The sequence below is a fragment of the Garra rufa genome, chromosome 23 (assembly GCF_049309525.1).
Source record: "Garra rufa chromosome 23, GarRuf1.0, whole genome shotgun sequence".
Taxonomy (NCBI): domain Eukaryota; kingdom Metazoa; phylum Chordata; class Actinopteri; order Cypriniformes; family Cyprinidae; genus Garra; species Garra rufa.
The window spans coordinates 11,622,813-11,635,391 of NC_133383.1; the positions used below are offsets into that span (position 1 = coordinate 11,622,813).

General features: G+C 37.2%; 1 protein-coding gene across 1 annotated transcript; it reads right to left on the reverse strand.

Annotated features, from left to right (window-relative positions):
- Window positions 1-8,922: 8,922 nt before the first annotated feature.
- dhrs13a.2 (dehydrogenase/reductase (SDR family) member 13a, tandem duplicate 2) lies at window positions 8,923-12,472 on the reverse strand. Its single transcript, XM_073829338.1, has 5 exons — window positions 12,009-12,472; window positions 11,733-11,851; window positions 11,537-11,660; window positions 10,705-11,031; window positions 8,923-9,565 (listed from the first exon to the last, which is right to left on the reverse strand). Exons 1-5 carry the CDS (start codon window positions 12,223-12,225, stop codon window positions 9,306-9,308), a joined length of 1,047 nt encoding a protein of 348 aa, XP_073685439.1. The 5' UTR covers window positions 12,226-12,472; the 3' UTR covers window positions 8,923-9,305.
- Between the last annotated feature and the right edge of the window lie 107 nt (window positions 12,473-12,579).

Sequence of the window (12,579 nt, forward strand, 5' to 3'; positions counted from 1 at the left end):
TGATTTCGTTTTGTGGTCAATGGCCGGTGAATGGGAATACTAGGGGCATAACTTTGAGCGCATCAAAATTGATATTTTTACAACACTAAGAAGGCTCGTCACACATGAAACTTTGCCCGAAGTATCGCATGGGTCTCTACACATGAACTCGAGCATTGAGAACATTGTTTGTGTACACAGAGTTTACTAAAAGGAAAGTTTTTGAACAACCCAAGTAGGGATAACTGCAGCCTGGAGCAATGGGCGTGCTGAAAGGTAGGGGCGTGCCAAAAGGTAGGGGGCATGTCAAAAGGTTTCTCATTGGTCTCGCGGAAAAGTAGGGGCGTGCCAAAAGGTTTTGCGAAAACTGCCTGCATGGCGCGGGTTACTGACGTCATCACCACGGCAAGTTTAGGTTATAGTTTCGCTATTTCATTACTATTATTTTGTTTTAACATTTTATTGTATATTCTTATTTTTACATATTGTAGTCTTTTACAATAAAAAAGGTTTACAAAACTTATAATATATAGTAAATATAGTAATCAAAAACAAATTACAACTAATTTCAGGATACAAAAGCCTCTTAACACGCTAGCTGTTCGTAGCTTAAAGTAAATTAAAAGTTGTATTTATTAACATTAATGCACTGTGAAGTGAACAAACAATGAACATGTATTTTTATTAACTAATACAAACAAAGCTTAAAAAAATACTGTAACAAATATATTGCCCATAGTTAATGTTAGTTAATTCATTAATTTTAACAAACAAAACCTATTGTAATATATTACCCTGAAAACAATGTTTTGCTTGATAGAGAAAACTAGTTAATAAAACACCACAGAATTGAACAATTAGTCAAGTAACTTTCTGCTAAATGACAACCAATTTAGCAAACAGACACAGCTTTATTCACAAAAAAAAAAATATTCAAATTCAAATTTTGTCACATACACAGTATGTTATGAAGTGAAATGCTTTTATGACAGCTGATAACCTATAAAATTTAGAATTTAGAGTAGGAAATTCCAGTATAGAAAGAGAATTTTACAAATTAGAAATATAGAGAAATATGGATTAATTTACATTATGTACAATATAGAATAAAATAACAATAACAACAATACAATAGTAGAAAAAAGTAGCAATGGATATAATAAATATACAGAAAATGGAATGTGCAGTTATGGGCAAGACAATGTGCAAATGTATAGATATGTGCAATATCACAGTCACAGTTGAAGTACACAGTTCTGTAATGTGCATAATGTGCAAAAAGTGCCATTTATGTGTGAATGTGTGTAATGTGCATGTCACAGTTCAAAGTTCACAGTTCAGCTTTGTTTCCAATTCAAGTGAACAAAAACATTCATTCATTTTGTAGTAGCAGTACATTGAACAGAAGCCAGCTCTTTGTCTGAATAGAATGCTGTGAAGTTCCCCTTCTTTCCATTGCCACTGTATCCAAAGGTGTTTTTGTAGATGTATCCACAGTAAACGCACCTGGTGAGCTCAAACTCCACTCTGTATTCTTTCCTTGCTTCTGGACTGACAGATTTCCAGTCAACAATACCTACACAAGTAAAAAAAAAATAAAAATAATAATAATAATAATAATAATAAAAACTCTGAATTAATGCAATAAACTTTATATTTATTTTTAAAAACCTTGTTTAGTTAATAAAATAGTTAAATATATTTATACAGCTCTTTTTACCATACAAGTTGTGTCAAAGCAACCTTACAGTATTAAAATATTAAAATAGGACAATAGTGTGTCAGTAATGCAAAAGTTGCAAAGTCAAATTGAAGAGGACTCATCTGGACTCATCTTCCCATGGCCTTGCACCAGCGGCCGTTTAGGCTAGGAGTTATTACCTGATGATCTGTGTCTGGGGCTCATCTAGTTGACACAGTATCCGCTGACATTCGGCTGTAGGTGTTGATCCACCATCTGCTCTTGGTACGGACTGGATCCAGGGGACTGCTGTGACCATCTGATCTGGATACAGACTGGATCTGGTGGCTATGGTGACCTGGGAATAAAAAACAAACAGACTAATATTAATGTAAATGCAAGAGTTGCAAGATGCAAAATTTTGCCACAAAGTCAGATTGGGGAGAACACATCTGTTTTTTGTAGGATACATACTGTCCAGCCAGGCAAAGTTGGCTTTACTTAGAAAACTCTGATGGTTGAAAACTATAACATTTAAAATAACAATTAGTAATATTTATAAGTTTAAAAATGACACATTCAGGCCAGCATATTTAGATGTGCATTAACTGATTAGTGCAGCTGATTATTTGATTGCTTGATTTCATTTCAATTACTTTAATTGCAATTATGAAATGAATTGTTTCTCATTTTTCCAGACCTTGCTTTTATTCATTTTATATATATATATATATATATATATATATATATATATATATATATGCACACATTTACACTGGTTTTATATTTAACATTGTGTTAACTGTACTTGCCATTAAGCAGTCTTTAACCTTATTGATCAACAACAGTAACGTTAAACTGATTCCTAAAAGCTGCAAGATATAACGCACAGTAATTTGCATTAGAACAAGCTATCGTAATATAGATAATTACGTTATATAAAGCATAGATAAGCATGGTGTCAAACACACGGCCCGCGGGCCGAATGCGGCCCACTAAGGCGTCCAATACGGCCCGCTGGATGCTTTGAACAATAAAATTAAATATATATTTTTTTTATTATCATTATTATTATTACTAGTAGTAGTATTAAATAAACTCTATGTAAGGGTATTCGCGGCAATATTATTTTTGGTTTTATAATTTCTTTATCTTAACGTTGATTGTCTCTAACACGCATTCTAAAGCAGCACGTCGGTTGAGTAACTGTGCGTGGCAAGCACTCGCGCGTATGGTAAAGGCAGCGGAGCTTGTGTGTCCTGAGAAAAAACAGGCTTTTGCCAGTATCATTTTGTCAAGAAATACTGTGGCTAAAAGAATTGAGGACCTTGCAAGAGACTTGAACCGTCTGAAAGACAAAGTTACTTGTTGCTTGGACTGACGTTAACAGCTGGTTGCTGAGGTTGATGCACTGTTTTCCTTTTATTTGATGATCGCGCCTGATGTGCCCGCGCCGTCCGGGAGGCGAGTGGTAAAATAATTATTCTTGATTACTAATTTTAATCAGGACATTATACCTAAAACAATACCTTAAAAACAAAAACTTAATTTTACGATCTGAAATCACTTATACTGGTGAACCCCTTTTAGTCCAAGGATCCAGTATGCGTTCATATAGTAAGTTCAGAACGGCTCTAAAATAGAGAAAACCTGACCGATTTCATCGGAGATTGCGGAGAGTCACGTCCATATGTCAGTTAACGTTATTCTTTTCAGCGTGGATTTGGTTTAAAAGCAGGGGTGATTAAGCTTATATAAGTGTGTGCAGCGATGTGCAGATCAGCTGTTAAAATGAACCATCCATTCATCATGCCATCATGCAAAACTAAGAATTAGAATAATTGTAATAGGAAAATCGGGTACAGTTAGCTAAATCAGAGAAATATATAGGTGCGGGTGGGTGGCGAGCAGATGTGTAAGTTGTGGATTCGGGTGACGTTGAGCTCATCTGCGCATCTCTAGTACATTTGCATACGTGCGTATGTCAAACTCAAACCTAATGCATTACAAATGCATTATAGATTTTTATTTGTTAAAGTTCTCATGTCTAGTGTACAGTTCATATCCGAAGTATTTTTTTTTTTTTCATTAGAATTAACCCTTTTTTTTTTTACATATAAGCTTTTGAGTTGGAAAATATGTTAAAGGCAGTTTTTTATAGTTTCTAAATTATACTGTAGCATATAGCTTTATATTTAATGTAACTGTCTGTACACATAATCTTTAGCATTTGTTATTTGTTATTTTCTCATTACTAAAAAGTATCTGACAAATAATATTAATGTTCAAAGGAAAGGGCTTGCCATTACTTAGACAATTGTTTTCCCAAAAAGGAATAAGAGTGTTAATGAACAGTTTCTTAGGACTTATTATATGCAGTTGTACAGAATATTGTCTTTCTAGTGTTTTTTTTTTTTTTTTTGCAAATTAATTAGTAATTTGGTGAACTATGATTTGAAAGGAGATTCTATGAAAATAGGGAGTTTCGGCCCGCACATGGTCACATTTCTTCTCATCCGGCCCTCACCCTAAAATGAGTTTGGCTGTATCCGAAATCGCCCCCTATACCCTCAAATAGTGCACTTAAAGTTTGTGGGACAGCCATTTTAAGTGGTGTTCGAAACCATAGTGAACGTTCCCGAGTGCACTCATTCAATCCCACAATGCACCGCAAAAACGAGTGTACAACCGATGTACGCTCAACAGCTAGAGATAACCCATAATGCACTGTGAGAGTCGCGCGCCGACTGAATTCCCGCGTCTCGCCAGACGATGGCGCCCGCAGCTGAATCATCCACCCATTCGCTTGTCCACTGCGTAATACGGGACTCACTAAATTCCAGGGGTTTCATTACCACGACGTAAAATGGGCGTCCCTGAGGGCGTTGGGAAAACGCCCCTTTCTAAAAAAAAATTATTAAGAGAGGTCACCGATCATGCGCAGTAAGTCAGTTTTTTTGCGCGGGCATTTCAAAACCTAGGATCAGCACTGATGGATAATGAAGGACAACACAGTCATACAGGTTATTTTTATGTTTTAAAATCTTAAATTTAAACGATTTTCGAAAACAAATAAACAGCCGTTATAGAAATGTAAAACGTGTAGCGTCTATTTACGAAAATAAATCATGGTTTACAACGGTATCGTGGACAGGTAACGTTATTTCAAGACACTGTAACGTTAACTTATATGAATATAAATATGAAGGGCACGAAACCCCTGTGATTGTGGACAGGTATTTCAAAATACTGTATATGAATATAATGAAGTGCACGAAAACCCTGCGATCTTGGCCAGGTATTTCAAGATATTGTATATGAATATAATTATGAAGTGCACGAAACCCCTGCGATCGTGGACAGGTATTTCAAGACACTGTATGAATATAATTATGAAGTGCACGAAACCCCTGCGATCGTGGACAGGTATTTCAAGACACTGTATGCATATAATTATGAAGTGCACGAAACCCCTGCGATCGTGGACAGGTATTTCAAGACACTGTATGAATATAATTATGAAGTGCACGAAACCCCTGCATTCGTGGACAGGTATTTCAAGACACTGTATGCATATAATTATGAAGTGCACGAAACCCCTGCGATCGTGGACAGGTATTTCAAGACACTGTATGCATATAATTATGAAGTGCACGAAACCCCTGCGTTCGTGGACAGGTATTTCAAGACACTGTATGCATATAATTATGAAGTGCACGAAACCCCTGCGTTCGTGGACAGGTATTTCAAGACACTGTATGCATATAATTATGAAGTGCACGAAACCCCTGCGTTCGTGGACAGGTATTTCAAGACACTGTATGCATATAATTATGAAGTGCACGAAACCCCTGCGATCGTGGACAGGTATTTCAAGACACTGTATGCATATAATTATGAAGTGCACGAAACCCCTGCGTTCGTGGACAGGTATTTCAAGACACTGTATGCATATAATTATGAAGTGCACGAAACCCCTGCGTTCGTGGACAGGTATTTCAAGACACTGTATGCATATAATTATGAAGTGCACGAAACCCCTGCGTTCGTGGACAGGTATTTCAAGACACTGTATGCATATAATTATGAAGTGCACGAAACCCCTGCGATCGTGGACAGGTATTTCAAGACACTGTATGCATATAATTATGAAGTGCACGAAACCCCTGCGTTCGTGGACAGGTATTTCAAGACACTGTATGCATATAATTATGAAGTGCACGAAACCCGTGGCCAGGTATTTCAAGATATTGTATATGAATATAATTATGAAGTGCACGAAACCCCTGCGTTCGTGGACAGGTATTTCAAGACACTGTATGCATATAATTATGAAGTGCACGAAACCCCTGCTTCGTGGACAGGTATTTCAAGACACTGTATGCATATAATTATGAAGTGCACGAAACCCCTGCGTTCGTGGACAGGTATTTCAAGATATTGTATATGAATATAATTATGAAGTGCACAAAACCCCTGCGTTCGTGGACAGATATTTCAAGATATTGTATATGCATATAATTATGAAGTGCACGAAACCCCTGCGATCTTGGACAGGTATTTCAAGATACTGTATATGAATATAAATATGAAGTGCACGAAACCCCTGCGATCTTGGACAGGTATTTCAAGACACTGTATATGAATATAAACGATCGTGGACAGGTATTTCAAGATACTGTATATGAATATAATTATGAAGTGCACGAAACCCCTGCGAACGTGGACAGGTATTTCATGATACTGTATATGAATATGAAGTGCACGAAAGCCCTGCAATAGTGGAGGTATTTGAAGCAAATTGCTTTTCCCTAACTGCGCATGATCGGTGACCTATGCAAATTCTCAAATAGGCCACGCCTGCCTGGTGACGCAATATCGATTACGCTGTACTGAAACCCCTGGAAAAAAGTGCATCCCGCGTAATACAGCATACAACACGGGTACAGATTCGTTGTAAATTGATTATTAAATTGTTTAACCAGGGTTTATATGTAAACTCCTTGACATAGTTCAAGATAAATCCTTTAATCTTACTACTCGAACTGTCCGTTTTAAATGATTGTTAAACAGTAAGCAATACTATGCAAAAGCGGCAGTCCTTCCGGTGCACTCAGTGTCCGAATTCACTCACTCGTTTTCACTCACTCCTTAAAGTGGACTGAATGAGTGGACTAATGTAGGGAATAGTGAATGAGGGTATAGGGGGCGATTTCGGATACAGCCTTTGACACCCCTGAATTATTTTACCACCGCAATCTTGTTTAACGCTGATTGGCCTTCTTCTTCTTAAAGTTTGTTTGGCGGTTTGCAAACAACTGATAAGTGCTTTACCGCCACCTGCTGGACTGGAATGTGAAAAAAAAGTTTATCAGAAACCTTTTGGCACGCCCCTACCTTTCGGCACGCCCATTGCTCCAGGCTGTAGCTACCTCTCGAACAACTCACTTTCACTGTTTGAGTTTCCGCTCGCGGCCGTCTTGCCAGTCAAGAGCTGTCGATCTCCGAGTGTGAGGATGGATAGCTCCTAAAGCACCTTCTAGTTGTAAAAAGAGCCTCATATAAGCCTAATATTTCGTCCTATGGAGTCCATTCATTTGCATTCGGAGATCAACACGTCTTGACTGGCAAGACGGCCGCGAGCGGAAACCCAAACAGTGTAAGTGAGTTGTTCAAAACCTTTTCTTTTTAGTAAACTCTGTGTACACAAACAATGTTCTCAATGCTCGAGTTCATGTGTAGAGACCCATGCGATACTTCGAGCAAAGTTTCATGGTGTGTCGAGCCTTCTTAGTGTTGTAAAAATATCAATTTTGATGCGCTCAAATTTATGCCCTTAGTACTCCCATTCACCGGCCATTGACAACGAAACGAAATCACGGTCAATCTCAAAAACGGCTCGTTTGTCGTAATTATGCTTTTAGATATAAGTTTGTCTCGTTTACAGTAAAAAAAAAAAAAAAACAGCCCAGGTTGCATTTTGGCAATAGTTATCCTTTAAGAAAATGATTTATTCATTCTCTGCATAGCGGGATGTGCGTTTAAGAGACATGCTCATGTACAGGTGAGCGCAGGTTAAACGCCTGAGGTGTTTAAGTTGAGAAGAGTACGGCTGACTGCCTAGACAAACCTGCTTGAGATGGGATCTGCAGCAAAAATGATATCAACGTGTTTGTAAGAGGATTATGCACTTGACCTCAAGTTACATGGGATATTAGGTAACGAAGTCATAGTTTGAAATGTTCACAAACAAGTCTGAAGTCATTTTGAAAGCGGTTGATTAGTTTTAATAGTATAATAGTTTTTATACTTAGATTATGACCTGCTGAAGTTGAAGTTAAAAGTTTACATACATTTTGCAGATTCTGCAAGGTGTTAATTATTTTACCAAAATAAGAGGGATCATACAAAATGCATGACATTTTTTTTATTTAGTACTAACCTGAATAAGATATTTCACATAGAAGACGTTTACATAATTTATTAAATAATTGTTGAATTTATAAAAATAATATTGTTACCTTAATGATTGACTGTTGTTGTTTTTTTATGTTTGTTGTGTTTTGTTTAGTGATTGTTGTTTATGAGTCCCTTGTTTGTCCCGGACAGTTAAACTGCCAGCTGTTCTTTGGAAAAATTCTTCAGGTCCAACAAATTCATTTTTTTCCAGCATTTTTGTATATTTGAACCCTTTCCAACAATTACTATGGTTTTGAGATCCATCTTTTCGCACTGAGGACAACTGAGGGACTCTATGCAATTATTATAAAAAGTTCAAATGCTCACTGATGCTCCAGAAGGAAACACAATGCATTAAGATGTGAATACTTTTTTAAATTTGAAGATCAGGGTAAATGTAACTTGTCTTCTGAGAAACATGCAAGTATCCTCTGAAGGGCAGTACACAAAAAAAAATGAAAAAGATATTGAGACAAAAGAAAAATGTACACATCTTCATTTTGTTCAAGTTTTCACGCCAACTCTTAATGCATTAATGAGCTTTTGAACTTTCACTAATAGTTGCATATGAGTCTCTCATTGTCCTCTGTGTGAAAAAGTGGACCTCAAAATTATACAGCCATTGTTGGAAACGGTTCCAATACACAAATGCTGAAAAACCAAAGAATTTGTAAAACCTGAAGGATTTTTCCTGAAGAAAAGCAGGCAGGTTAACTGTTCAGGACAAACAAGAAACTCATCGCTAAAAAAACAGCCATGAATCATTTGGGTAACAACACAGTATTAAGAATCAAGCGTATGTAAACTTTTGAACAGGGTCATTTTTATAAATTCAGCTATTATTTATTCTTGTGGACTACAAATGTTTTTGTGAAAGATCTTATTCAGGTTAGGAAAAAAAAAAGTTTTGCTTTCATATTAAATATAATTTCATATTTCATACAGTAAAGAACCAATCAGGATAAGTGATTCCATTACATACTTTAATACAGTAAAAAACTCACACCAGCATTTAGCAGTTATTGTAAACAAACATAAAAACACTGCAATTGTAAATAATTGCGCGTCTGAAAACACAAATGCCACAATCAGTTTTATCACTTCATACGTTTTTTTCTCCCCTTTAGGAATAAATAAAGTTCACAGACTATCTCCAGCCACCAGAAATAAAATCATTCCTCTGGCTTTATGAAAGGCCGCTCAGTCGTTCACTGACTTCCCAAAGCTTTTTGGCCACCGCGTCATCTTTGGCTTTGGCGCTGACTTCCTCCACAGCGCAGCATGAGAAATAACGTCCACTGAAATGCTCGATTCCTTCCTGAGAGGCACAATGAAGAGTCGTTTGGGCTCCGGTTTTTGGGTCCAGGAACAGCAGTCTGGCTATTGGCTCGATGAACACTTTCTGCCACAGACTCACATTCCGGGAAAGCTCGGTTTTTACAACACCTGCAAAAGGGGAGATACAATATTATGCATTTGTTTAAGTGATTTAACATCTTCAGTAGACAATATTTAATACAAAAATTTATCAAGTTTATCAAACAACAGGAAATGGCTCTGAACATTCCAGATTATAGGCTAGATTAGAATCAATGATCTGGAATTCACACGCACTCATGTAAAGCTAGGGGTTTCATTCATGCTTATTTTTTAGTCGTCATGTCATTATGACATTCATCTTCTTACTATTTAGAATTTTAGATGGTTTCATTCCCTGGGACTGGGATTTTGCGTTCCAGTGCCTCCAATTGCTCATAAATATACTGATTTGACCCACAATTAAGTGCATATACATGATTAGTACACAAGAAGTTGTGAATGGCACCGAAGTGACAAAACTGATGCTGGTAGTAACGTGACGGTGACAACATACATCAGAATTTCAGTTATACTACCCGTATTCATACTACACATACTAAATTTTTCATGAAGTTAGTTTATTAATATTACCATATTAACACTGTTTGCCAACTTTTGAGGACAAAATCCAGCTATTTCAAAAGGAATTATAGGAAATTGAGGGCGAAAGATTTCTTAATGGGTTCAGATTTGCCACATTGGCCAATAGATGGCTGCTTGGTTTAAATAGACTTCTTTGTGAATATTGACAATATATATATTTTTTGACAGCTATATTTTGCTGAAATTTCACTATTGTGACCTCACCCTTAAAAACACTGAAAATTGACAACACAATTGGTGTTGAAACAATTTTCACTTAGAAATTGCTTGTCAAATTCACAAATAATCACAGAGAACTGTCCAGTAACACACTGAAAGTAGAAAGACTGAACTTGTATTTTCTTGTAAAACGTACCCCAATAATCTAAAAGTTTAGTTTACAATATTTGTTTTGTGAATGTGATTGTTCAAAATGGAATATGAACATCCTGAAACTGAGTATGAATCCATTTATTCAACCTTGTGACATTCCAAACCTGTTTGACTGTTCATTTGTGGAATGCAAAAAAAGAGGAATTTGAATGATGTACAAACAAATGGAGAAAAAGTCATACTGGTTTTGAATAACATGAGGGTGGGTAAATAATGACAGAACTCATCAACTATTCCAAAGTATGATTTACCTGGATGAACACTGTAGCAGGTTACATTTGTGCCCTTCAGTCTCTTTGCCAATTCGTGAGTGAACAGGACGTTACAGAGTTTACTGCTGCAGTAGGCCTGGAAGAACTGCCAGCTGTATCTCCCTGACCCCAGGTCTTTGGTGGCAATAAGAGAATCGAAATCAATCTTGCCCCAGCGATAAGCCATGGAGGATAGAGTGATGACGCGAGCGGCAGGGCTCTCCTTCAGACGGTCAAGAAGAAGACACGTGAGCAGAAAATGGCCAAGATGGTTGACACCAAACTCGATGCCAAAACCATCCTCGGTTCGACCATCCGCCACAAGACCTAAACATAAAAAACAACAACTTTTGAATACAGTGCCACGTTCCCTATAACATTCAGGTGGCCAGACATGGTTTACAATCTAATTTGTGACCCTGAACCACAAAACCAGTCTTAAGTAGCATGGGTATGTTTGTAGCAATAGCCAAAAATGTGGTGTATTTTTCTTTTATGCCAAAAATCATTAGGATATTAGGTAAAGATCATGTTCCATGAAGATATTTTGTAAATTTCCTTTTGTAAACATATCAAAACTTCATTTTAATTAGTAATATGCATTTCTAAGAACTTCATTTGGACAACTTTAAAGGCGATTTTCTCAGTATTTTGATAATTCTGCACCCTCAAATTCCAGATTATCAAACCAAATATTGTCCTATCCTGACAAACCATATATCAATGGAAAGCTTATTTAGCTTTCAGATGATGTAATTTAAAAAAACTGACCATTATGACTGGTTTTGTGGTCCATGATCACATTTGAAACGGTTTTGAGGATTTGGCTTACCTGCATTATTGATAAGCAGATCCAGTCTTGACTCAGATTTGAGGAAGTTCTCAACAAATGCTCGGACAGATTTGAGGCTTCCAAGATCAAGCTCCATAAACAGGATATCATTGCTTCCTGTGGCCTGAACAACAAATACTAGTTTAATATACACTCAGTTCTTGAAACAGTGGTTAGAAGAAGTGATAGTGCTCACCTTCTTGATGTCATTTATAGCTCCCTCAGCTTTCTTCTGGTTTCTGCAGGCCAGAATGACTCTTACTCCACGACCAGCCAGATCTAGAGCTGTGGCCTTACCGATACCAGTGTTCCCGCCTGAAACATCAAAACAAACATCTCTCATGAGTAAAACTAAAAAACGTGCCTGTTTTCCACAACGTCCCAGATTATAATCTGAAGAGAACGCCAACACGACGTTTTCCAGAGGTGAGTTGCATTTACCTCAGGTAAGAATGTTTATCCAAAACCTCACCTGTAATAATAGCCGTTTTCCCGGTCAAATCTGCGGTTCCTTTACATTTTGACTTCTTAAACAACGTCTCCACCAAGACGACATAAAGAGCTGCTACAAACGCAACGGCGATGATGAGATAGATCATGATTGTGACCGAAGGAAGGAGTTTGCGGGCGGTTCTTATGTACTCCGCCCGGGCCAGAGCCTGATAAACCGGTCCGGGGTTTTTCTCCATCACCCCATGAGCTCTTAACGAAACCGGTTTGCACGTGCTCAAGCGAACAATAGACCGTTCAAGGCTAAAGATTGCTCATTAGTCTTAATATCTTGGCATGTTTTAATAGCAAATGGGGTACAGAGTAGAGCTGGAAACTCTTGAAAATGGTGTACGTTCGTTTGTACACAACAGGCGGCCAGTTAATAGGTTCTTTCACATTCACAAAATGTCACCGTTTAGGGGTTCAAACTATTTCTTATAACTTTTATATGTGCTGTTGTATGTCTGTATTTTATTTTACAAAAATATGGGTCTAAATACAGTTTGGATAAACATGACATAGTTACTTTACACTGTTAACTAGCCAAAACG